The sequence below is a fragment of the Penicillium bovifimosum genome, assembly GCF_028826915.1.
Source record: "Penicillium bovifimosum strain IBT 22155 chromosome Unknown utg000002l_segment0_segment0, whole genome shotgun sequence".
Lineage (NCBI taxonomy): Eukaryota > Fungi > Ascomycota > Eurotiomycetes > Eurotiales > Aspergillaceae > Penicillium > Penicillium bovifimosum.
Window position 1 is genome coordinate 3,349,203 of NW_026622711.1, and position 26,128 is coordinate 3,375,330.

At 51.7% G+C, this 26,128-nt stretch overlaps 8 protein-coding genes across 8 annotated transcripts; 5 read left to right on the forward strand and 3 right to left on the reverse strand.

Moving 5' to 3' along the window:
• Positions 1–3,609: 3,609 nt before the first annotated feature.
• On the forward strand, positions 3,610–4,416 carry N7515_002459 (uncharacterized protein; the record flags this gene model as incomplete). Its single annotated transcript, XM_056663203.1, has 1 exon — positions 3,610–4,416. The coding sequence occupies one exon, from the start codon at positions 3,610–3,612 to the stop codon at positions 4,414–4,416; it is 807 nt and encodes a 268-aa protein (XP_056525316.1).
• A 2,142-nt stretch (positions 4,417–6,558) lies between these two features.
• Positions 6,559–8,094, forward strand: N7515_002460 (universal stress protein; the record flags this gene model as incomplete). The annotated part of the gene is made up of 3 exons (XM_056663204.1): positions 6,559–6,860; positions 6,913–7,303; positions 7,363–8,094. The coding sequence occupies 3 exons, from the start codon at positions 6,559–6,561 to the stop codon at positions 8,092–8,094; spliced, it is 1,425 nt and encodes a 474-aa protein (XP_056525317.1).
• A 931-nt stretch (positions 8,095–9,025) lies between these two features.
• On the forward strand, positions 9,026–11,182 carry N7515_002461 (transposase; the record flags this gene model as incomplete). Its single annotated transcript, XM_056663205.1, has 1 exon — positions 9,026–11,182. The coding sequence occupies one exon, from the start codon at positions 9,026–9,028 to the stop codon at positions 11,180–11,182; it is 2,157 nt and encodes a 718-aa protein (XP_056525318.1).
• Positions 11,183–11,829: 647 nt separating this feature from the next.
• N7515_002462 (putative eukaryotic translation initiation factor subunit eIF-4F) lies at positions 11,830–16,783 on the reverse strand (the record flags this gene model as incomplete). The annotated part of the gene is made up of 7 exons (XM_056663206.1): positions 11,830–12,162; positions 12,183–12,461; positions 12,518–12,601; positions 12,663–12,983; positions 13,058–15,162; positions 15,225–15,957; positions 16,148–16,783. The coding sequence occupies 7 exons, from the start codon at positions 16,781–16,783 to the stop codon at positions 11,830–11,832; spliced, it is 4,491 nt and encodes a 1,496-aa protein (XP_056525319.1).
• A 1,110-nt stretch (positions 16,784–17,893) lies between these two features.
• Positions 17,894–19,048, reverse strand: N7515_002463 (HVA22/TB2/DP1 family protein; the record flags this gene model as incomplete). The annotated part of the gene is made up of 4 exons (XM_056663207.1): positions 17,894–18,338; positions 18,416–18,709; positions 18,780–18,929; positions 19,020–19,048. The coding sequence occupies 4 exons, from the start codon at positions 19,046–19,048 to the stop codon at positions 17,894–17,896; spliced, it is 918 nt and encodes a 305-aa protein (XP_056525320.1).
• Positions 19,049–19,730: 682 nt separating this feature from the next.
• On the forward strand, positions 19,731–20,749 carry N7515_002464 (NRDE family protein; the record flags this gene model as incomplete). The annotated part of the gene is made up of 2 exons (XM_056663208.1): positions 19,731–19,796; positions 19,850–20,749. 2 exons carry the CDS (start codon positions 19,731–19,733, stop codon positions 20,747–20,749), a joined length of 966 nt encoding a protein of 321 aa, XP_056525321.1.
• Positions 20,750–21,460: 711 nt separating this feature from the next.
• N7515_002465 (cytochrome P450) lies at positions 21,461–23,080 on the reverse strand (the record flags this gene model as incomplete). Its single annotated transcript, XM_056663209.1, has 2 exons — positions 21,461–22,618; positions 22,676–23,080. 2 exons carry the CDS (start codon positions 23,078–23,080, stop codon positions 21,461–21,463), a joined length of 1,563 nt encoding a protein of 520 aa, XP_056525322.1.
• Positions 23,081–24,400: 1,320 nt separating this feature from the next.
• Positions 24,401–26,055, forward strand: N7515_002466 (uncharacterized protein; the record flags this gene model as incomplete). Its single annotated transcript, XM_056663210.1, has 3 exons — positions 24,401–24,679; positions 24,740–25,886; positions 25,952–26,055. The coding sequence occupies 3 exons, from the start codon at positions 24,401–24,403 to the stop codon at positions 26,053–26,055; spliced, it is 1,530 nt and encodes a 509-aa protein (XP_056525323.1).
• Positions 26,056–26,128: the final 73 nt, after the last annotated feature.

Here is a 26,128-nt window from a genome sequence, read left to right on the forward strand (position 1 = left end):
GGATCTTTATTGTTGGCTGTAGGCTAGCATCACTTAACACTGGCTGGGAGCGACTTGTCTTTTAATCCGTCTGGATATGTTCGATAGGTATTCGGGTTGATTGGCATATTATGTGACGCGGCGAGTGACGATGAACGACGCTACCATGATGCTTGATCTCCATTACAGATGGATGTTTATCAAGAAGGCAGTTGCATCTTTGAGTTATTTGACTTCCAGCCTAGTCAACCGTGCACCAGCTTGCTTGACGTAGAACTCATATTGAGCCTTGCAGAGGTGACCAGCCTAATCCCACGATCTATAAGTCAATAAGCCGATGATCAGATAACCAGCGATCTGCAGGTGGGCAATGCAACTTGACCGTTGACGAAGTCTATACTGTGTACAAGAATTTTGAACTTGGCGACGGACGAACTTTGGCCAAGAGCATCAAATCTTAAGACACAATCATGATGCAAAAAGTACTCTGTATCTCAATGGATATCGGAACGCATCAGTCTGTATCCAGTGTACGGATATACGGTCACGAAAGAAGCCGGAGTCTCGTCAGTCGTCACTCGTCACACCAGCCCCGTCACACGTGTCCGGGTGCCGGATACCCAGCATACCCGCATCCGCCCTATGCCTGCGGAACAATCACCAAGTCCTCCGGACTTCCCGATGTCCGCATAGCCTATGTATCAAGGAGTTTTCGCGGCGATCACCCGCGATAGCGATAGCGCTTGGATATGAGCATAGACACTTGCGGATGTGCATAAAGCACGGGATTCCACGGGTTATTTTCATGCTAGTACTGTAGTATTTTCATACAGTGGGTCGGAGACGGGTATCGGGGGTCGGAGATCAGTTACACCGACCACCCATGGATGGTACGAGCTTTACCTAAAGAGGTATGAAGCAGACCCCGGTTGGTGGCTCGGATAGACTTTGGTTTGGTCTTTGGTTCTTCGGCTTACGGCGATAACTTTGAGGCTACGTATCATTGATGATCACTTTCAGCCGCATCTAAGGCTGCACGTTAGAAGTATGAGTATGACCGTCTCATCTAATTGTTCTCTAGATCTCTGCACATTATCAATCCAAGCACTTACGGCATACATTTTCCACCTACCTCATCAACTACCTCTCTCCGGACCACGATCTATCTTCGATCCATTAGACCTCGGGAGCCAGATCACATGGCCGAGGGCCCGAAACAGATCTCTTGATGTCATACCCATCAACACGCAGTGGATCCCCAGGATATGATTGGACGATGATAGAGCTAAGTAAGCCATGGCGTTTATTACTCGATGATTTGCAATGAAGGTTCAAGGTTGATGTTTATATTCTTATCTCCGCGCAGTTCTTGAATTCGATTGTTCTGGCCTGCATCTGGGCTTCCATTACCTCGTAAGTTCCTGATGTGGCAATATGCGTATCCCGCACGGAGAACGAAGAACTAGATTGATTATCGACCATGGAAGATTGGAAAGAAGATTGCATGGAACCACTTTCGACCTTTAGATAAGGATCTAAATTCTACTTGTCATCAGCAGGTTCGGCAAAGACGGACCTCGGGAGTTAGCTTGAGACATTTGGTATTTCGTAGGGCTGGGACGGGGCTAAGTGGAGATTACAAGGGCAATTTTATGAACGGGAAAGCTCTGCGAACCACTTTAAAAATTTTCTTGCTCTCAGCCGCAGGGTTCTAAGTACCGGGGCCCGGGCTTGGCGCGGCGATAACCGCGCCTGACATAATCTTCTATGCCAAGGCTGTCATTCTCCTGAACAAACACTCGGATCATCAACAAGCCGGGGGTGGGGAGGGGGTTTCTGGTGTACTCTACCGTGTACTGCGTACATACAGTAACATCTTACATTATGCGCCCAAGGTATGCGCCTATGTCGCCAGCAAGGTGTCTATCAGAAACATGTGCTGTTGGACAGGATGAAACGGGAAAATGCACATACAACTACCATTCCACAGGTGAAACATAACGAGCCATTGGTGGATCCCATTGGTCCCCACATTGAATATGCTCTCAAGAGAGAGAGAACGAGAGAGTCTGACACTGCGCCCTGCAAGGAGGGTTAAATGAGGTCTGCGATGTGCGATGGATAGGCACCGGTGTACGGAATGAACTGCATCATACAGATGAAAATCATGATAAGCCACTAGGTTCTGACAGGGATTTGAAACTACGCTGCCTCATGGCCTCATGAGGGTCAGTGCATACCAATCAATAGTCTAATCGTGTTGGGCGTTCCCCACAACACAGCCTCCTTATGTATAGGTTCCTGGTCAATCTCAGAATTTCTGGGGAATGCTAGTCGGTCGCGATATACGATGGACGTTGTACGAAGTAATTCCTGCCAAGAAGCTGGGCACTGGTGATACAGGCGAGGGGGTAGGCAATTGGTGAAAGTGTTGAGGCTGCAGGATACCTTAGGTACCTTGTGTGCATGGATAGTAAGATTGCTCGCTATCTTGCTCAATATCATTCTGCTGACCAGCCAGCTCATGATTTACCCAGATAGCCCTTCTGCCGATGCGGATTGCGGAGATATGTACGGAGTAGTTAAGTTCATAATTGTCAGCTATCAACCACGGAAGCTATGCAATACGGAAGTAGTTTAGCATGAATGAGGTGATTTGATTGGCAATCATGATGGATTGGAAATCTAATCCACTGAGTAATCATCTTGCAATCCCGCAGATGGACCTTGGGAGCTGAGGAACCTTAAGTTATAATTGTCATCTACACTGGTAAAAGGCATTAAGCATATACGCAGTACGGAGCAGAGCATTCTAGAATGAAGGAATTAAGGAATTAAGGAAGTCAGTGGAAAGTAAGGAAAAGTTGAATAATCGGAGCTAAGAGTAGCCGACTATCCGATTCGGTATTTCGCTCCACACGGCACACACGGCGTATTGGTCATCGTTCCAGAGTTGTGACTCACTATGAGAACTACGGAGTATGAGACTGAATATTACACAGTACAATCTGCAGATCAAGAGGGAAAAGTAGGTCTGGCAAGAATCAATTGAATTGCAGGGATGTATCTTAACTACTCAAATTACATGCAGGCAGTACAAAATGTAGCGGTGAGATTAGGAAACCTTGAAAGCCTATGGGAAAAGCGGACAGTGCATTATTCAGTATTAGAAATACGATAATTACTCAAACTGGATGACTCGGGCTCGGCGATTCTCCATTTTATGTCCGGTGGAGCTCAAATCATCCGTAAAGTCCGGTTCGGGGCGATCGGATTAAAAACCAAAAACGAAAAAGAAAAAGGAAAAGCGAAAAAAATACAGAAGCCTGATCACATTAAATAAAGCTGTCTGCTCGCCGAGTTTTGATCTGATCTTCAATCTAGGATTCTCCAATATCCACCGTTACACTATCTTCCCCTTGGGAAATTAAGAAGACACCAAACCTGATCTATCATATCTCGACTATCTGTACAACAGGTTGATCCGATACCCTGCTCACGCCCTGTTATCCCTTTGGCCCTTTATCACCACACCGCCCCTCGGCGATCCACTGTGACTGGATGACGCCTAATTGAGTCACCAGCAAAGAGTCATACCCCGAAATCTTCAAAAAGATCTTCTAGCCCACCATGGACTGTCCTTCCACTACCTCCAAATCCCCCTCCTCTGAGTCCTCTGAGTCCTCTCCCTATTTCGACTCCCTCCTCCGGCGCCGCCAACAAAAGAAGATGAGCATCACACAAACATACTACCTCGCCCACACCGCCCGCAAGAAGCTCACTCGTGAAGCTTCGCGGGCTGACCACAATCTGCGCCTGCTCGTCGGCCACGCCAACCTCCTCGATTCACTGATGTTCGACCTCGCCGACGCCGAGCGTGAACAAGAACGTTGGTTCAACCAGACCGTCAAGGGAGCCACCAAGGCTTCCTCGTCCTCCCGCCAACACATTCAATGGGCCTCCACCGTGGTCGAAGAGCCCGAGGAAGACTGGGACGCGGAGGATGCGTCCGACATGGACTCCGACCTCAGTGACAGCGACGACTCCGACTTCGACGAGTCCGACTTCGTCATCAACACTCCCGTCCGCCGCCGCTCTCCCTCACCCGTGGCTCCCCACCACGAGAATGACCTGCTAGAGGAAGACGAGGGCGAAGACACAGATTCCGACTTTGAATACGACGATGAGGAAGACCTTGACGAGCTGAGCTTGACTCGCTCACCGTCGCGCCAGTCCCCGCCCGAGCTACTCTCTGATTCAGACGGCGAATCTGAAGACGAAGCAACGCCGCCATCTCCACCTCAGCCTACGCTGGAGGCGTTCAATGAAAAAGAGCCTACTACCACGGCGATTGCCTTGGCAGGCTCTGACCAACCCCATCTCTTTGAGCCAGGGTATTTTGATACACGAGAGCAGAGCATCATCGAGGCTTATTGAATGAGCCTCTCCTCCCACTATACATATCCACCTTGTTACGATTCCGACTATACCCTCTCACCTCCCCTCTCTGCCTTGTGTACCATCATCCAGCGATTATACTGTGATACCCTGATGCTTTCATGACGATGATTTTTCTATTTTGGTCCATGTTCTTAGAGCGCATCTACAAGCCTCTCATCTTTATTTTCCGGCGTTTCTTTTGGTCGGTCGCATATCCGACTCTCCATTTTGGATATTTCATATTCATTTTTCATATACTTACATACCCCTCTCATCTCTTGCTATCTGTGATAGCAACAAGCCAGTTCTCCCAAGAGGCCGAGACTGTGCATTGGAGCATTGATACACGAGGGAACAGACATACTGATCCCAACTGGAATGTACATACCCGAAACATGTGTCTTTCAATTCTCTGAAAAAATTCAAAATCAAAACAAAAATTCGAAATACATCCAATGCCTTATGTCGTACAGTAACCATAACTATGCTATCATACTCCGTACACAAATAATCTCCTGTGTAGAAAAAGAAAAACCGGCAGAATCCTCCATTGAACCCACCCCCACTTGCCAACGGCGCATGTGACCGGTCGATCCCGGGCCCCGAGCGCCAAATCAATCGAATGGAAGTGCAGGGGGCCAGCACGCGATCTTCTTCACCGCCGGATAACTGGTAGATAGATCAGAGCAAGATAGCGATCATCGCGGATATGGCGCTATGGAATTGATAGTCTGCTAAAGGGGGTTGACTAGTTCAATAATCAACATTTACTTTGTGATCGGGCAGTGTAAATAAAGTGGGAATAAAGTGGGTTATGAAAGAATTTTGCTGCCTTTTTTGGTTTTTTCTTCACTTCTGGTTCTTTTGGTGGGTGCCCGATCTACGCGCTAGTACGCTAGGTAAGGTACAAACGAGGCGGGATACGGATTGGGATTAGTGTTGGAAATCACTCGAGGGGCTGAGGGGTGTGAGTGAGTCAATGTGTGTGTGTGTGTCTTTCGGGTGTTTTCGTTGGTTGTTTACCCTTTTTATACGTTTGGAAATGGTTGGCTTCGTTGCTGGCTTTGTTCCTCCGATATGCCCCTATCTTCGCGTTGTGATCGGGACTCGGCATTGACACCTGACAGATTCTTGGCTCGGACCCTGAAAGATGCACAGTAGTTAGTCATCGATATGCATAAAATCGCATTCAAGACTTGGTGGGTCTGGTTTCTTTGAGGCTTGCTGTCGTTTGCGCATGGCTCGGTTCGTCCGGCGCCGGAGGCGCGCTTTGCCCGGTATCTTATTACAGATTGAGATCACATTGGTCAATGGTGTATGTTGGGTAGTTATGGGGTATTTCACTCGTTTTGTAGGTTTTGTTTCATGTTGATGTTGGATTCGAGTCTAGTCTCTTCATCTCTCGCGTGCTGTTGAATAAAACTTGTTTCTGCACCATTGCAGGGTTGCATCTGTTGATGTCATTGTAATTAGGGCTTTTGCGCAAATTGTACTGACATTAACTAGGTAAATCTAGTTCCATAACTAGTGACGCAGTAATACATAGCAGATACATTGGTTGACTTCGATTTCCTGTCCCTACTTCATAAAGTTAACATATAAAGACGTGCATACCGGGCGGGGTGACATTCTTAGTCACGAGGTGAAGAATTGAGCTCTCTCGGTGTGATTAGCACTGGAAGCCAATAAAACATCAGCCATTCTGTATTTCAAACAGCCATTTCCGTCAACCTACTGTAGATGACACCAATGAAGCTTTTGTATACAAATTAGGGCTATGTCAATCAGTGGATCGAACCTCCAAGGTTGGGCAGGTTCGGACAAACTGGGCTCCGCTATCGATAAGCAGTCACCGCCCTCACCAACTGCCCTAACCCCTCGCTGCATCCGTCATTCTCCAAACTCAAGCAACATGCCTCGTGACTATTAGCTTTACAAACTTGGAAGACTTCACTGCAGGAACTCCACTCAAAACATGCCATCAAATTCTTGCTTGGTTGTGGAATCTTCAACAACCCCATGACCGCTGATACCTACTAGCTATTGTCATTTACGTCAACACACGGCCAAGCAACATTAGCAGAATACGAAACGATTGCTTCTTGTTCATCCGGATTGTCATCACAACTTCACCTCGGAATGTCTGCTCCCACATCCCCCAAAGCCTCATTCGATATCGGGGAGCGACCCAAATGCAGAGATCATACGATTCCAGCTGCGGGGTCCGGCCACAACCGCAGCCTTTCCGGTGACGCAAAGCCAACAGAACGAAGTCCACATCGGAGATCAATCCAGTTTAGCGTCGGAGGATCCGAGGCCCTGCTACCTACTCGTTCGGCAAGCTTTAAGGAGAAGCGGCTCTCGTCGAGGGAACTGGAAGAAAAAGAAAGTGAACACAAAGCTGCCAAATTGAACCGAGGGCCGTCTCCCCCACCGCCGAAGTATGTATTTCCCAGGAAATTCCTCGCACGGGCGCATATTGATAATTTACAGGACTTATGAACGAGGCGTGTCTTTCGACACATTCGATAATTTCGACGCTACCGATTTCTCCCTCACTCTGAATTACAAACACAAGGGCTATCAGTCCACACGTCGCAGCAGGACCTTTTTATGCGGTACTGACCAGAACGATTATTCCGAATTCGCTCTCGAATGGCTCATTGACGAGCTGGTGGATGACGGGGATGAGATCGTCTGCCTTCGAGCAGTGGAGAAGGATTCGCGCATAGCCAGTGATGCCGGGATCGAGGAGAGGAAGTACCGCGAGGAGGCTGAGAAGCTGTTCGAACAAGTTATCCAGAAGAACAGCCATAATGAGAAGGCTATCAGCTTGGTCCTAGAACTTGCCGTCGGCAAGGTCGAGAGCATCATTCAACGCATGGTAAATCTTCCCCAGAAGTCCATTTGATGTCTCTTCTCAGTTTAACAATATTTTTCAAGATTCGTATATACCAGCCAGCAATGCTTATTGTCGGCACCCGAGGACGCAATATGAAAGGAGTGCACAGCCTGCTTCCTGGATCAGTCTCCAAATACTGCCTCCAGCAGTCCCCCATCCCCGTGATTGTCGTGCGCCCATCGCCAAAGCGCGAGAAGAAGAAGAAGAAGCGTCGCGCAGACCCAACGCGGCGCAGCTATAACCACATCTTAGAAATGAGCGAGCAGCGCGGTAGTCAGATTTTCGGCGCCAGTTCCAGCAACGACAGCAGTACCTCGAAACTGCCGGACGAGGAGGCTGCAGTGGCCGAGGCACTTGGTCTCCCTGCATCATACTCGAACGCGACCTCGCGTAGCTCGCTCTCTGTCTCGGATCGAAGTAGCATCAGCCACGATGATTCCGACGCCACCTACCCGGCCCGGAACTCGCTGAATGGGAAGAGTCCAACGCTCGGTAGCTCCGCGGAAAGCTCCCAAGAGAACATCGTTGCTGATGATGCGGCTCAGCCATATGCCTCGCGTTCGCAGGGTGGGGCTGCGGCTTCGCCTCCCCCATCCGACGATGACTCTTCGGATTCTGACTCCTCGTCGACTACGGAGGGCGAGAGACCCGACGCGCCAGATGAGTGCTCGGAACCACTCAAAAGCCCTATATCCATCCCCATGATCGAAGTGTCGGATGGACATGATACTCATGACACCACAACGAATCCCGAAAACCCTAGTGCACCTTGATGCATTCTGCCCTTCCTATCTACCCTTACTTTCTCGTGTTTCTCCATACATTACACATTACACCACCGAGGTTTTCTCGAAACTATTCACGATGCATACGAACCAATCATTTGAATTCCCACCTCATCGCCCACGGTGCGTCTGGCTTTGCGACTGTGCAACCTAGAAGCTAGGGATTACGATCACGTCGGTACCTTTCAGGGGTTGTCTGTTAAACCCACCTCGATACCCTGCTCGTTATTATCAGTCTCGGGTCTAGCGACATTGCTCTTTACGTCTACAGTGAATTCATATCTAATGATAGACATTGATTGCATGAAGTTCTACACAAGCCATAATCCAAGTCAGTCGAGTTATCAATAGGATGCTCCTTTCAAGTATGACTCTCATTCAAGTGTATCACATGTGAAGTGTATCTGTGCCTTTAAGATTCCCACCCCCTTCGGGTGTGTCTTGTACGTTGAGAACGAGTAATAGCCGACCAATCTGTGCCAGAAATCAACGAATCTGTGCTAGAAATCAACCAATCTGTGCCTGCAACCGATGAAGGCCACATATTCCACAAATTGGTCGATTTCAAGCACGGATTGGTCGGTTGTACGTAGCTTTGGGTGGTCGAGGGCGCACACCCTTTTTGACGTGATCGTAGAGGGTGCGGCGAGGGACGCGATATTCACGCGCAATCTTCTGGAAGTACACCCAGGTAGTGAACATAGCAGATAGGAAGAGAAGCAACAACTTTCACAAGAATGAATCCACATCATCGACAGGTGGTCACGTGGGTATCTGTGTCTTTCTGTTTGCCTTTCTAGTTTCTGCCCACCTACACCGTCCTGCTGTGGGCCACGGACGAACCGCCTCCCACATACAACACACCACATCGCCAAAGCTCCCACCACTACACTTTTGGAAGCAATATCTTCGACCAACCATGCCTGAAACTGACCAGTCTGCCTATTCTCGTGTGCTCGAGGCCTGCAAAACGGCCAAACGTGAGACAAAACCGAACCTCAGTAAAATTGCGCGTGAATATGGCGTCCCTCGCCGGACTCTCTACGATCACGTCAAAAAGGGTGTACGCCCTCGACCACCCAAAGCTAAAACCGATCAATCTGGGCCTGAAGTCGACCAGCCTGTGCCTGAAATCGACCTCGACCAACCTGCCGAATCGCGTATGATCGCCGCCTGTGAAGCGGCTAAACGCGAGCAAAAGCCGAACCTCAGTAAGATTGCGCGTGATTATGGCGTCCCTCGCCGGACCCTCTACGATCACGTCAAAAAGGGTGTACGCCCTCGACCACCCAAAGCTAACGCCAACCGATCTTTGCCTGAAATCGACCAACCTGTGTCTGACCCCGACCAATCTATGCCTGAAACCAACCAATCTGTGTCTGAAAGCAACCGATCTGTGCCTGAGCCCGACCAACCTGTGCCTAGAACTGATCAATCTGCCGAATCCCTTATGATTGAGGCCTGCGAAGCGGCTAGACGTGAGGAGAACCCGAACCTCAGCAAGATTGCGCGTCAATATCGCGTCCCTCGCCGGACCCTCTACAATCGCGTCAAAAAGGGTGTACGCCCTCGACCACCCAAAGCTAAAACTGATCAATCTGTGCCTGAAGTCGACCAGCCTGTGCCTGAAATCGATCTCGACCAACCTGCCGAATCGCGTATGATCGCGGCCTGTGAAGCGGCTAAACGCGAGCAAAAACCAAACCTCAGCAAGATTGCGCGTCAATATCGCGTCTCTCACCGGACCCTCTACAATCGCGTCAAAAAGGGTGTGCGCCCTCGACAAACCATAGCTAAGGCCAACCAACCTGCGCCTGAAATCGACCAACCTGTGTCTGACCCCGACCAACCTGTGCCTGAAATCGACCAACCTGCCGAAACCCGTCTGAACGCGGCCTGCGAAGCAGCTAGACGCGAGAAAGAACCGAACCTCAGCAGGATTGCGCGTCAATATCGCGTCCATCACCGGACCCTATACGATCGCTTCAAAAAGGGAGTGCGCTCTCTTACAGGCAACCGAAACGCTCGTAGGATCCTAGATAGTGTCCAGGAGGAAACCCTCACAGGCTGGATACGCCATTTGATCGAATGGGATATGCCACCAACGCCTAAGCTGATCGAGTCAATGGCAAACTCCTCACTTGCGCGCAATGGTAGACCCGAGCAGAGGGTTAGCAAGATGTGGGCGTATCGCTTCATTCGGCGTCTCCCACCAGACCTACAGCAAGGCATAGTGATGCACCGCACGCATGAATTGGATCTAAGTGAGGCAGAAGAAGATGCAGAGCTACTAGCCGACTGGTTCAAGCGGCTAAAAGACGCGTTTGAAGGTGTACCTGCAAGGCTAATATACAACTTCGATGAGTGCGGCTTCTGGGCCGCCGAGGACAGAAATCAGAATGAAGTCGATAGCCAGGACGGTAGCAGGTCTGGCCCTGATCTTGCTGAGACTGAGCGAGGCGGGAACATCACTGCGTTTGAGTGTGTTTCTGCCGATGGGTGGCAGCTGGAACCGCTATACATATTCAAAAGAGACGGTGAGCTCGTGGACGCCTGGTTCGATGACGGTAGTGTCTGGTTCGATTATCTACCACCGGTTGGAATTCCGCCGAATGGCTGGAACTCTGATGAATTAGCCACTCAATGGCTAGATTGTTTCATCGAGAGTACTAGCATTCGTACAGAGCCGGGTGAGAAGCGTGTCTTGATCGTCGATCGCCGCGCCCCGTACATTACTGTCGAATTCATACGGAAATGCGAGGACAACGATATTATACCCTTCGCATTTGGATCTGCAACCCGCCCGCTCGATGGCAAGCCGTTTATGAGATATAAAGAACATTTCCAAAGCCTAAATAACGATCCAGCTTATTGGGCAGGTGGACCGATGGGTAGGGACCGCAAGGCGCAATTTCTAAGAGCGATCGGGGATGTACGATGGAGGGCCATCGGTCCGAGAACCATTCAGAGATCTTTCAAAGATTCTGGTGTCTACCCATTTGATGCTAGCAAGCTCTATAGCAGGCTATCTGATGGATGTGACGAGATACCTGATCCAGTCGTGTCTGCGGTCTGATCTTCGTTCTTATGCCTCACACCATCTCTCACTGGACATTCACACCATGTGAAGCTTACATGTCGGGGCGAGGAACACGGTCAACTGGTCATGAACAGAGTCCGTAAAGGAGGAGTTGCTTTCTGTGGAACAGTGTCATGTACATAGCACCCAGTCTTAGAGACAATATGCTTACGATTTGTATGAAGAATGGAACTACAGATGGAAGAGAGAACTCGTATATGAATAGTTGATTTGAGCAATGCCGGTTTGCAGCAAAAGTCCTTTAAATTCAACCACTACCACTACCACCCAGTTTCACCATGTATTCTCAAGCGAAGAGTCACCGGGGAAAGAGGAAGAGAGAAAAAGAACAGGGAAAAAGGAAGAATTGAAGAGATGTCAAGATTGTACACTATGAAGAGGTCTCTTTCGAAAAGGGTTCAAAAGAAGTCGACGAGCTTGATAAGAAGAAAAACAAGTCTCAGACAGGGGGAAACCGACCAGTCGGAAAATGCAAAGCGAAGACTGAGACTTGGGAAACGCGCAAGGTTGGGAATTTTGTTCCCCACGGAATCGAGATGGAAAATATGACGAGAATGAAGAAATCTTTTTGTGAACCAAGAAAATGGGAAAGCGTTGATCATTAACTCCTAAGGTGTGTCTTTCTATGCTGCGGATTCGCCGTCCTTGACAGACGGGGTTTTTGAGGGACGACGCTCCGTCGCTGCAGGCTGTGACTTGGTGAGCATCGGGGATGTGGGGTTGGACGGAGGCGAGGTCGCCATGTTGTCCCGATCTTCAAGGGCAGCAAGAGCACTAGGAGCATTGATTATTAGCATGTGGGTGTGAATTGAGGGTTTCCGCTGCGCGAAGCGGGCGGGATTCCACGGGGGGAGCGGGATTTCCTTGGGAGAAGCGTACCTGAAGGCGTTCATAGAAGAGGTATCTTTATCTTCTTTCTTGCCGGCAGGGGGGTTCCAGTACGGCTGCTGGCGGCGCTGTCGTCGCTACCACGGACCAGGTTACCACCGGGACCGAGGTTCTTGCGGCCGCTGTTGGTGCGGGATCCTAGAAGGCTGGAGGGGCCAAAGGACATGGGCTGGTTGGTGTTGCGAGTCGCACGTAGACGGCGGAGATCGTCGCTGCCAACCTTGCTAGAGGCGTAGTCCGGAGGAGGGGGCTGGTTGTATCCGAAGCCACGAGCGTCGCCGCGACCCATGGGGATGCGGCCACCACCGCCGCGGTTGCTGGACTGGCGCTGGCGCTCAGCCTCGGCGGCTTGAGCGGCACGGGCAGCCTGTTTAAGGGTTAGATAGAGGATACAATGAATCACATGAAGCAAGGTATACTTACAGCCTCGCGAATCTCAACGATGGTCTGGGGACCCTTGTCGGCATCCTTGGAGTTCCACCGTGCTGCACGGAGATCAATAATATCCTGAACGAATTATTAGCCATTTTCTTATCTCCGCAAGACCGCAACCCATGGAAATACTTACGAGAAGCATGAATCGGAGACGGCTGGGCAAGCCAGGGATGTCGATCATGAGGTGGATACGAGCGAAGTAGGCGTCCATCATAGCAGGGCCCTTCTCGGAGGCATCGAGACTGGCACCAATGGTGCGCAGCAGACTGGTCAGACTCTCAACCTCGGCTTCGTCGGGAACACCCTCGTAATCCACAAGCTTCTTGACACACTCGTGCATGATACGCTCTGTAAGCATGCCAAGCTTGTACAATTCACCAATGAACTTGACGAGACCAAGACCACGACGCTTAGCGGCGGCAGCGATGTAATATTCATCCGACATCATTGCAATCTATTGCTGATGGTTAGTACGATGCAAAAGGGAAGAAAAAAAAAGAAACAATGTTCGGGAATCGATCCACATACCTCTTCGGTGGTGCCCTCGGGCTTCGCAGGCAGGTTGAGCTTCCAACCACGCTCGAACTCCTCTTGACAACGGTTGAGCAAGTACTTGCGGAACAAGCTTCCACCAGCAACGACGTTGCCCGATCGGTCGCGGATGTTCTCGTCCTTGATCTCCGGGCTCATGCTCTCCAGCATGCTCTTACAGAACTTGGCGTACATAGGGGCCCAGTGAGCCTCATCAGTGGCCTTCTCGAAAGTGAGCTGGATGACCTGGCGCAGGGTACGGCCATCGGACTCATCCTTGGACTGGGAGACAATCTCGAGAATCTGACCAGAGATACGGTCGAACTTCTCCGGGGTCATCTTGTTGAGAGCAGCCTTGACCTTGCGCTGCACGACATCCGGTGCCAAGTAACCGCTGTCACCACCAGGGGCGGGCCCAGCAGCGGCTTGACCAACGCTACGAGGCTTCCAACCATTTGCACTAGTTTGAATTGCCCTAAGATCCATGCCAGCAGTAAGAGGCATAGCCTTGTTTTGTGCTTCGTCTCCTCGGCCACCGTGCTTCTTGCTCTGGCGGCTGTCGGTGCGGGGACCCTTGCTTGAGTTACCACGAGGAGGAACGCCAGCAGAGTTTTGGCGAATGTTGCCAATAGGACCCATGCCACCAGGGCCGCCCCGTCCGAACCCGAAGGCGGATGGTTGGCGGCTGCCCATAGGCGGCATTTGACCGGGTCGGCCAGTGGCGTTGAAATTGCCCATGGAGACGTTGGGGAAGGGACCCATAGCGCCGCCGGCGCGAGAGCCAGCGCGGCTACCCATGCTGGGGGTACGGGCTGACTGGGGACGGGAAGAGTCAGTGGCATCGCCAACTGTGTCCCGCAGACGGAGGTCCCAATCCACGGAGATCTTGTCCTTGAAGGCGGCCTGGAACTGCAGCAAAAAGTCCCGGTCGTAGTGGAATTTTCGGCCCTCTGGTGCAGCTTCGTTCAAAGCAGCGCTAGGAGGCTTGATGGAGTCTGGGTAGGTAATTTTGCTGAGGTCCTTCAAGAACTTAGCATTTTGCAAAGACTTCATACCAGGAGTGGGCTGCAGGGGCTCGGTCGGCTTCGGGGTATCGAGCTTGAGGCCAGCGGGCTTCTTGGGCGCAGCACTGGCGGGCTTGGCTGGGGGACCCATGTCAGAAACAGGGGTGGCAGCACCGCTGTCACCAGGCGTGGAAGTCTCTGTGGCGCTGAGTCCACCCTTCTTCAGCGCGGCGAACAATTCCTTGTTGTCGTCCTGGCCGGTCTCTCCTTGGGCGCGAGCGGCCTCGCGGGCAAGCTCGCGGGCCTCTGCCTCGGCTTCGGCCTTCTTCATGTTGGCCTCGTAGTTCTCACGTTCCTCGCGCTCCTTGCGTTCGGCCTCCGCCTTCTTCTCCTCCTTTGCCTTGTAGTAGGCCTCCTCGGCCTCACGTTCCTTGGCCTCCAATTCCATCATTTCACGCTCGATAGCATCGAAATCAATTTCCTCCTCCTCAGGAGCAGGGGCAGGGGCAGGAGCCTTCTTTGGCTCTTCAGCGGGGGCGGCGGCCTTGTTTTCATTGGCGGGAGTATCCTTCTTGGTATCCTCAGCGGGAGCAGCGTTGTCCTTGATGCTGAGGTTCTCGATGGCGGCCCGGGCAGACTCAGTATCGTCCTTCTTGGCATCGGTCGGCGCGGCTTCGGCAGCCTTGCGAGAGGCTTCCTCGGCAAGACGCTGCTTCTGTTCGGCCTCATCTTGCTGAATCTTGAGACGCACGGCGTCCTTCAACTCCTGCTTCTTCTCCTCGTCGGTCTTGGTGGCACTCGGCTTGCTCTCGGTACGAGTGTGCTCAGTGGCGCTGCCAGTGCGGGGCGGGGGAGTGGATGTGGGAGGAGGAGTGAATTTCACAGGCGAAGGAGTGGCGCGTGCGGGGGATGCCGGGTTCTTCTCAAAGGTCTTGACTGAGCCGCTGTTAGGGTCCTTGATGATGATCGGGCTCTTCTTGGCGGATGGAATAATGAAGTGAGGCTTGGGAGCAGGGCTGTTGGATGGCCTGCTGCCACTGTGTGTATGGTTGGGGGCAGCAGGGCCAGTCGGTGCGGGTCCCTGGCCGAGGCTCGAACCTGGACGATCAGTAGATACCTGAGAAGGGGTGCGCGAGAGGGGGTAGCCTGAGGCATGGGACCGGGGAATTGCTGTCCCATGTACTGAGGAGTGTAGGGCATGCCAGCAGAACGAGGCTGAGGCGATGGCGGGGTCATGTAGTAGGTACCGGCCTGGTTGTAGTAACCGGCGTAGTTGGGATCATAGCCACCGGGGTAAGTCTGTCGAGTTTTCACCATCGTCAGCCATTGTTCAAAATTACCACTTTCGGGCGCAAGATCCACGGGATACTCGGGTGAGTATATCGGTTCTTCTCTGCGCCTCCAGTTGCCGTTTAAGTTCCTTCGGGTGCCACGTCGGGGATCATTCCGGGAAGAATGATTTGGGGGATGTCTCACAGCTTGCGGGCCCATGTGTTGGCCGTAGGCGTAGCCCTGCGGGGCCATCTGGGGGTGTGCCATCGGGACAGGGTTCATCTGAGGAGTTGTCGGGTTGACATGAGTCAAGGCAGGGCTGCGGTTAGCCTGGTGAGGCGAGTTCGGGTAAGGGGCCAGCGGACGGCCCTGGTTGGGACCGTGGAACTGAGGACCCATGTTAGGACCGCCTCGGGGCTGGTTGGTCTGGCGGAAACCGGGGTTAGGAGAGTAGGGGATCTGCTGTCCCTGGTAACCGGACTGAGAGTATCCGCGACCGCGACCACCCTGGTGAGGGTAGCCCCCGCGTCCGGGGCCGTTGCCCATGTGGTTGCTCATATCGCTGTGAGTAGACTGGGAGGACTCGCGACGCAAGTGCTGAGAACCGTGTGCAAGAGAAGCCTGCGAAACGAGAGCAGATATGTGAGCAAATCAAGATTCATAGAGGTAGGGAAATAAAACCAAGAGAGGGTAAAAAAACGACCCAACAATCACGAAAACTTGATCAAGTCACGAACAAATGTGCCATCCTCGGGACACATTTGTGCTTCAAGTTCACTCCCCAAAAAAACAGGAAACGGAAATTACTTACGGCATCGCCAGATTCTCCGAAGCTACCAAAGTTCGGCACATTTCCTTGCGCCTGGTAAGTCGATGGAGGGGGACGACCGCCGCTGGAAGCGGGCTGAGGAATAGGCGAGGGAGAAGTCTGAGGAGACGTCACACGCGGGTTAACCGAAGGAGCACCAAGTCCAGCCTGGGCCTGGGCAGGCACTGCAGGAGCACCCATGCTGGGAGAACTCTGCTGGAATCCGAACTGAAGACTGTTGGGCCGACTAGCCGGGCCGCCGCCGTTGGGAATGTATCCGGAGGTACCGCTGGAAGTGATGGTCACAGAGGGTTTGCGAGAGTGATCGGAGGAAGCAGCAGGAGCGGCGGGTGCTCCATTGACGATGGTCACTCCCGAAGAGGACGACTGCTGAGATTGGGGTTGCATGGGTTTGCCGTTCACAGTAGATACGGAGCTCGACTGCCCATGTTGCGCTGAACCACCCACGGTGACGGGTGCGGCGGTAGAGTCCGTCGCGGACTTTTTAGTAGCGTTGGCGTAGGATTTGGCCGGCGCCTGAGTGGCAGCCAGGGGGTTAGAGGATGCGGGCTGGGTCGAAGCGGCGGGAGTAGCGGTGCTTTGTCCTTGAGTGCCCGACTGAGGAAGGTTCGAGCTCATTAGACAGGTTGGTGTCGTTTTAACGCGCGAAGAAGGCGAGAGAGAGCAGGAAGTTCGAAAAATCGAAGGCGAGGTGATGTCAGTCGGAGGCGTGACAAGGCCACATCCAAAACCTAGCGCAGGTGTCAAAGGGATGAAAGGCTAAGGTAAAAAGGGGTCACACGGAAGACCAGGTACGCAGCAATAAAAGCAGCGTTTTGGTCGACGTGCGAGTAATTTGATGATGATTAAAAAAAATGGAGGAGTGGTGGGAGGGAAAACTCAAGTTCTCTCGGAGTGGAAAAAAATATTCGGGTTTGTGGAAAAATTCCAAGAGGGCAGAACAACGAACTGTGTGGTGTTCGGAGGACCAACGTACCTTTGAAAGAGATTCGGAGTGTTTTTTTTTACTGAGGTGAATCCCTAAAGAGATGGGATAGTTGTTTGAGGGAAAAATCTCGAGGAGGGAGAGAAGCGCTGGAGGTTGGAGATTTGATTATGTCTACTCTCTCTACTCCGTACTTCCGCCACCCATGACATGTGCTCTCAGATCTCTTAGCTTAGGGTCTACGGAGTACATAAACTATACACATAGCACTCTCATGAGTCATTCTCAACAGATAAGTACGAGGAAAGTGACAAAGTATTACTGAGTTGCTATACAGATACTCTTCCCCATCTGGAACGGATGGATCCCCCCCATCTTCCCCGTTGCCACTGTGACCCCATACTAACGATGATACTACTATCATACTATGATACTATGTAGGACCTGCGTACAGCTCCTTAATATAAGCATGTTTCACTACACAGAGTAGATATTGTCACCTGATACCGTATACATACCATATCAAAATAATCCCCGTCCTTGGCTCCTTGCAGTGCGTCTGCATGAACCCTCCCAAAACAAAGACCATTTCTCCGGGAGGCTTGATATTTTCTACTATGTACGGAGTCATTCTTCTCGTATTCAGTCCATTCAAAATCGGTCTAAGCCGTTATCTTCCAGCAAAGCGAACCTCCTAACTAATGCCTCCAGTTCTCTCACCAAGAGCAAAGTGACGAACATCTATTTTGTTTCAGTCCCTGGGTTACCTTCCACTTGTTATACTGAAGACTCTGCGGTAGAACTCAGGAACGGTCGTATCCAGTTGTGCGCGCCCTACTGATTTCATCGATAGCCCGCGCGGCGAAATCAGTACCAGATGAGCCCGAGGAATCCTGCTCGTGGCTGAACCAACCAGAGGACCATCCGCCACTGGTGGTTCGCTCGGGGCGACGTCCCAGATCCTCGTCATCCACCACCTCAAAAGAATTCTCGCTGCGATTCTTACGCAACGGTATACCGTAAACAAGGTCGTCAGTATCGAGCTCGCCTCGAGAACTGCCCTGCTCTTCGCGTGCCAGGGTGGATCGAAGGTGGTCTAGCAGTTCTCGTTGGGTAGAAATGAACTGTGCCTTTTCCGTCCCCGACATCGACTGCATCTGGCGCTGGAGGAGATTGCCACTAGCAGAGAGCTCTTCCTCCCGCGCTTCTTGGGACTTGCCACCCGCCGTAACCGAGCCCACGGCAGCACTGAGGACAGAGTACCAATCGTTGGCGTTGCCGGACGCTCCGGGCCCCCGGATCCACCGGGCATGGGGATATTGAACCGCGATAGCAGCGACTGCGCGTAGGATGCGGCACCGGGCTGAGGAGGTGTTGCGGGGCGCTGCTGAGGTAGACCTAAGACTTTGACCCGAATCAGATCGACTGCTTTGTAAAAGTATTGCAGGCCCAGTGCCTTCGCCCGCTCGTGAGTGCGGCCGATCATCTCCTCGATCTCCCGCTCATGGTGCGTCAGGAACGGGTCCACATAGTCTTGGTACAAAACGCGGGCTCCTTGCGTCTGGGGAAGAACGAGATAAGCCATGAAACCGAGGCGGATCCAGCTATAGAATGGGAACCTATATAGTTATCGAGTCACGGTCAGCTTATAATACCTGAACTGAGAGGATGAAACGGGCTGCAGCATACCATCCAATGATGAATACCGTCCAGGACTCAGCCAGCAGGATGACTGAGAGTACCACCCAATACATCAGCCATGGTGCAAGTTGTGAGGGATCGGATGAGCGAAGGGCTTTGTAGGAAGCGAACACGGGGAAAAGGATTGTGAGGACCGAGCTATACGATAGATCTGCGTTAGCTTCCAGTTGGACGTATTCATTCCCTGATCGGTCTTTTCTGAAAAACTAGATACTTAGAAGCACTTACGACATCAAGTCCGCAAAGATTCCAAACATCGTGAAGGTGAATTGAAAAGGAGTCCAGAAGGGGATCACTGCAGTACTTTTTTTAGTCGTCAATCAGCCCCGCTGTCTCTGAGACTCCGTTTTGAGACAACAAAAAAGAAAAGGGAAAAAAACTGGGTCCAATATAGCAGGCAACTACAAAGACGGTTGCAACGTCTCAGGGGTATAGGGGATGAAAGGAGAGAAAATATAGAAGCTGAAGACTATGTACGGAGTAAAGTCACATCATGTACCTCTTGGAGACGTGACCGCCCTTCTCCAAGTGTCTTGACGTCACGGAGAACTGCGTTAAATAGCTTCATATCTGTTTTAGACAATACAGTTGTCTCTTTGTCTTTTTGGTTTTTGTTTGAATTGTTTCTCATGACAAAAGATATTCCACGTAGATATAACCTACGTTCAACGTTTCCATCTTGACTAGAAATGGGTTCCCATCAGTCAGGTACATGATTCTCTGAGCGGCCCAACCCCCAATCACCCGATGGCTTGGTACTTCGGCGCATGACTGGCCTTCTTTTCCTCTCCCATCCCTTTTTCTTCTTTGAATTCTTGCTTCTACAGACCATCCTACATTCCATTGTGGAATCTGTGATTGTGTCTTTCAACGTGAGACCTGATCTCATTCCCCCGCACGCCACAGAGAATCCGGGGATCCTCGGACCCAATCACAACAATGTGTATTGCTCTGATTTCTACCGCCCACCCTTCCTACTCGTTGATAATTATCAACAACCGGGATGTGAGAGCTCACTTTCACTTCGAGCCATGGGAGACAGACCTAACAATATCTAGGAATTCCTTCATCGCCCGACTTCCCCGCCGGACTGGTGGCCGGAGCCGTCTTCGCACGTTCTTGGCTCCCGAGACCTAGCCCGAGCTACACGCGGCACTTGGATGGGCGTTACCAAGCAAGGCAAGCTTGCCGTTCTCACCAACTACCGTGAGGACACAACCAGCGAAGCTATCGGATACTATAGTCGTGGTGTCATAGTGAACAGCTGGTTGACTGGCCCAACGGATAAGCAAGAGACCACTCGCGACTTTGTTCAATCTATCGTGACCAGCGCAGAGGCCAAGCAAGTGGGAGGCTTCAGTCTAGTGTGTGGACACATCAACGAGCCATTAGCCATTGTTTCCAACCGCTCCTCAGACATGGACCACATCAGCTGGGTCGCCACAGAGAAGAACGAAACCCGCGGGCTTAGCAATACCACCTTTGATGACAGGAGCTGGCCAAAGATCATCGATGGAGAGAAGCTCACGGCGGCGGCTATTAAGGAGCACGTACAGCATGAAGACGAAGACGAGGACGCTTTGATTGATCGTCTACTGCAAGTCCTAAGCACCGATACTCTGCCACGCCTGCCAGAAGAGCATGACACAATTGAAACTTACGTCCACCACCTGCGCAAGAGCATCTTCGTTCCCATTATCGGCAAGGCAAACGACCGTGGTCAAGTGGAAGAGAAACTCGCTGCAGCCCAGGTTGAGGATGAGATGGAAACTGCGACAAACGAACCACCCTGTCAGAGTTACACCAGTGGACCCTATGGGACTCAGAGGCAGACTGTCCTCTTGGCACGCCCGGATGGACGTGTGCGTTATTTTGAACGGACTTTGTATGACAATGATGCCAAGGCTGTGCCCACTGGGCAAGGTGATCATTCATTCGAGTTCAACATCAGCACTTAAACTTCCAATTCCCACATAGTTATTTAGGTCCTTTGATTGATGAATGCACGCAGCACTAGTTATGGAAACTCATCCATATTTTGAGTAGGGAAAGACTTTGGACGAAGGCTGGAATCACGTGACAGGCCATGTGCTGGTAGGCGGTAGTTTTCTGCCATCAAACAGGGGTTATAATGAACTTTTATCAAGTTTCTGATGCCCTTAGGGGCATATGGTCAAATGAAAATATACAGAGAAGATTAGCATGGCCCCTGCACTAAGGATGACACGCTCAATCAAAGAGAAGCTACCTATTTTTTTTCTTCCTTACAGATCGATATTGGAGGTGTGAAGACAATGACTGTGTGCAAGTCCATACGTAGATGATGGGGGTTCGAAACCGGCAGAAGTCGATTTAATTTGGTATTTTGCTTTTTGTATCCTACACAGTACATTTCCACTACCCGCCCCCAGAGAGATCAAGATAATAGATGTTCATAAACAATGTCATTCTCATCATATTGCGCAAGTAGTCCAAAGAATAATCCTCCCAGCCGTCCACAGTAAAAGGCCGATAAAAAAATGGACGAAGCAGATCCCGATCCCAGACCGGGGAACACCCATCCAGAATCCCTGGAACCGCAGAAAGAAAGATATGTACATAGCCAAATGATCCCTCTCAAACCAAGAGAGAAACCAAAAAGGCAAAATACCTTACACCCATCACACAACTCAAGCCTCCTCAGCCTGGTGCAAGCGCACCGTAACCAAATCAGCAGGCGCACTGGTCAAAGTAACACCATAGCGAATCTTCTGATCGGGATTAACATCCTCAATCTGATCAAAGCGCTGCAAAAGCCGAACAATCACATAACCAGCCTCGGTAAGCGCAAACTGCTGACCAATACAGATTCTCGGCCCGCCATTGAAAGGAATATACTCCCATCCAGCCTTCCGATTCGCCCACCGATCAGGCCTGAACTGGTCCGCATCCGGACCCCAGAGATCCTTGCGACGGTGCATAACATGCGTCGTGTACATGACAGACTGGCCCTTGCGGACATACACGGGGTCCTGGCCGTCCGGACCGCCGCCGCGCGGGAGGGTCGTGTCACGGGTTGCGCTACGACGGTTGAAAGGGACGACGGGGTACAGACGCAGGACTTCGTTCATCACGTACTGCAGGTACTGGCAGGATTTGAGGGTGGCGAAGGTGATGTTCTGTGGGTTGGAGTAGGTGCCGAAGGTGGAGATAACGGTTTCGCGGAGTTTGGCGAAGATCTCCGGGTTGCGGGCCAGCATGAGGGTTGTCCAGCTGAGGAGGGAGGCGGTTGTGTCGCGGCCGGCGAGGAGGATGTTGAGGAGTTGGGAGCGGAGCTCGACTGGGTCGCGGGTTACCTCGAGGAGGGCCTCGAGGAAGACGTAGGGGTGTTTTTCGTCGGTGGTCTTCTTTTCGGATTGCGAGGCTGCCAGGGCAGTGGAGACGACCTTGTCGACAAAGGCATGCACTTGGTTGTCGTTGAATCGGGTTTCCTTGTTCTCGGCTAAGAAGCCGAGTTTTTCGAAACGGCCGCGCTGGGCGCAGACCCACTGGGCCTTGTCAAAGTAGGCGGCGAAGGAATCTTCGGGTCTCTGAAGGCCGTTGATGGCGCCGAGTTGGCTCTCGACACTCTCGCCGAAGAGGAATTCAGTAGCGGAGTCGATGGTCAAGCGGAAGAAGATGGTCTGGATGTCGGTTGCGGCGGTCCATCCGTTGGCTGCGACGGGCAGAGCCTGCATAGCCTTTTGCACATGCTCTTCCTCTAATTCCAATTGACTGATTTGCTCGCGAGTGAACTGAGGCCGGAGTAAACCACGAGACCGGGACCATTCTTCGCCATCAGCGGTGAACTAGAAAACAGTCAGTACAAGATAGCGGGAAACGAGCAGGTTTGGCATGTAACTGACGATTCCTGTGCCCAACAGAGGGTGCAAACTAGCCCGTCGATTAGGACCAAGCTCGAAGTCCTTGAACTGAGTAGCCAGGAGAGCCTGAATATTCTTAGGATCGACAGTGAGGAGGTGAGTGCGACCGAGGTTCTGAATAGCATATGTAGTAACGTAGCGACCCTCTTGCTTGCTGATAACTTCCATTCGCTTCTCAGCCAGATCCGGGATGGCTTTCGCCTTGTCTGCAGCCAGGGACTGTTTGAGGTTGTCGATTCCCAGAGGATCTTTGCAAGGGTACATTGGTACACTTCCACAGCCGAGCTTTTTAGCATTCCGCGCATGCTGCCATCTGTTGACCACCATACGGATGGCCTGCAGCACGATGGCCGCGGCGGCAAAGCCCAAGATGAACAACAGAGTCATGATTCCGTTCTCTTCTGGGTAATCAGGTCATGGAATTCAGAGTCCAGGAGAACGTGGAAACGCACATGGTTTATATGGAACGCAGCTTCGGTCGATGAGACAAGTGGGGAAAATATCCGACGTAAGGATCAGGTAGGATCGTCGCAGAGCTAAGGAATCCACAACCAATGGCAATCGCTGCAGATGTCAAGTCTGATCGTTTCGTCGGAGTTCGCACTGCAAGCAATTTCCAAGCCGATCTGGATCTCGGCGCTGTTACTCGGTTTTGTTATAGTCCGCCAGTGTTTGTTCGTCTCCCTCGGTGCCTCCGATGTTATTCTTCGACGCTTCGTGTTTCTAATCCTTTGATCCTTTGGCGTTTGTGTTCCACAAAATGATCAAATAATCTTCTCATTATGTTTAGTGGTTCGGGTCAGACTCGGCTAATCTATGCTGACACGAACTCAACGGCGTCATTCAAAAGTATCACCTGGTACAGACGCGCTGCACGAAGTCAAAGGTTGGAGCCTACTTGGAGGTCAGTGTGGTGGGCCCTGGCAAGAGATCGAGAGCGGGATTCGGGTTTGAGTAGGTAACATATTGCTCCGTACTCCGTACTCCGTACTCCGTTCATAATTGTGAAGATCTGGGTTAAAAAATATGCACAGAGTCATGGAAAGCGGGAAGCGGGTCTCGCATTAGGCTATGCCCACCGCCGACCGGTTATGATCAAAATTACTGTTTTTTTCACAGTATGTTACATCCATGGAACCTTAAATATGCAAATACATTGATGGTCCATGGATGCGATGCGATAAATCTAACTATAGACAGGGCTGGCCCGGCTGGACCCCCAGCTGTGATAACCTTTTCCAGTGGGCATAGCAGTAAGCAGCCATCGAAAGCATCTCCAACTGCTTCTTGGTCAATAACTAGGTAACTACATTGACCCCGGTTCCTTCATGACATCGCAGATCGTTTCAGTGATTGTGATCCGGACTAGAAAAGCCGTTGTGGCTTGTTAATCCTAGCTGGAATTTAGACAGGCATCTAAAATCCGTACTTTTGATGCATTCGATCCCTGTTGACGGAGTGTACAGGGGAAGTTGCCGGTTGGCCGCTGATTGGCCCGCTGATTTGAACCGAGGCCGATTTACTGATGAGTGATCGATTTAATCAACTGTCACGGACTCACGGTCATTGATGTCAATGGCGTGGAACATGAGCCCAGCCATTTCTGGCTATCTGGACTCTGCTGAGTCGTAGCAATTTACAAGAACAATTTTCGGCCTGAAAAAAAACAGCTACAGCCAGATGCAGGGACCTGGAGATCCCCCGATCATGGACATGCTGTCCTCAAGGTCCTATCTCGAGCTGTTGCCAGAAGGACAAGACACAGCAGAGACATTGATAACCACCCCAGTGTCCAGTGAATTAAGTCCTGAGATAAAAAATGAGCCAGAGCGCCAACTGAGGCCTCGAAAGAAGCGTACAGCCTCGAAAGCACCAGAGATCCCCGCTCAAATGGCCGAGGGCACGAATGCAACGGCCGCGGATCGTCCCGTGCGGAAAAGAGGCCGGCCGAGATTGGAGACGACCAAAGACGCTACTGCGATCGAGGTACTTCGTAGATCCCCAAAGGTCGACCTGTGATGGAAACATTGTTGACCACTTCCACAGGAGCGTCGTCTGCAGATCCGACGGGCGCAACGCACCTATCGTCTCAAAAAGGAGTTCACTATCCAGACCCTTAGATCTCGCGTTGACACATTAGAAAAGGCGCTAGACAACGTGACTGGCATACTGAGTGCCACCCACCGAGACGCAGCCGATACCCTTACCAGCGACTCAACCCAGCCAAGCATCGATTACCTCGCTCGCACACGAGAACTTATCCTCGCCGAGATCGACAAGACCAGATTCACCGATGAGGATGGAACTGACCCTCAGTCCGAGCACGTCCCGGGCCCCTCGAAGGCAGCATTCGGCTATCAAGTCTCGCACGCGCGAAACACAGCACGACCCCAAAAGAAGAACCGCAACTCATCCTCCACCTACCGAGCCTCAAACCGAGCGCGGTCCCCCTCCCCGCTTATAAACCGCCTCCTGCCAGCAGCAACAATCTACACATACAGCCACCAAGAATCCTGTCTCGCTCGTCGCCTGCACAGATTCTGCCTCGAGCACACCTACCGCTGGCTAACAGATGCACGCACCGAGCCAGCCTTCCTAGGCCGAGTCTTCGGGCTAGTCCCCTGCATTCATGACATGCCTGGCATAAGACGCCATTACCGCAAGACGCTGCAATCTGAAATCGGGAGCACGCTCGAATTCAGCAAGATGCCTTTCTACACGCTCGGCGGCGCGGGAAAGCACTTCCCGCGTGTGAGTCCAGAGGGGACCCCCGTCTATCCGCAGAACATCCGTAGACCGGGAAAGATCCTGCGGCGGATGGTGCGGATTTTGCAGCGGGGTGGGATTCAGGATTGGGATGAGGACTGGAGTGGGGATCGGGAGCCTGCGTCTCCGGAGCAGAGTCAGGTGCACATGAGCCAGGAGGATATTACTCGTTCGCTTGATCTCGATGGCGAGTGGTTTGATTGCCATGATGTGCAGGGGTATTTGTTGCACCGTGGGCTTGTGCTTGAGGGGTCGGCGCTGAGGCTCGGCGTTCCTGAGTCGTTGGTGCGTGATTTGTATGGAGTTTCGCCCGGTCGATCGACTGTTTCGAGTATGTATGCTTCGTCTGAGGCTACGTATGTTGATATGACGGGGTCGGAATCTACGATATCGGAATATACACTTGATGTTGAGTGTTTCTTTGATCGTGAGTTGACCCTCCATGCTTTTGGCCCTGAATCCTCTGTTCTCATCATAACTGATGTGTGGCAGTTCTCTTAGCAAATCTTAGAATCCTTGGCCGCGCACCAGGCTTTCGGGTGTGGGATGTTGACACAGCGTTGCGGGCAGCCATTTCTCGTCGCCCCTTTGGCTAGATGTAGCCAAAGATACCGAGGCCGACAAATAGGCGTCATTTCAGATAATGATTGTTTTCATGTGCCACGAATA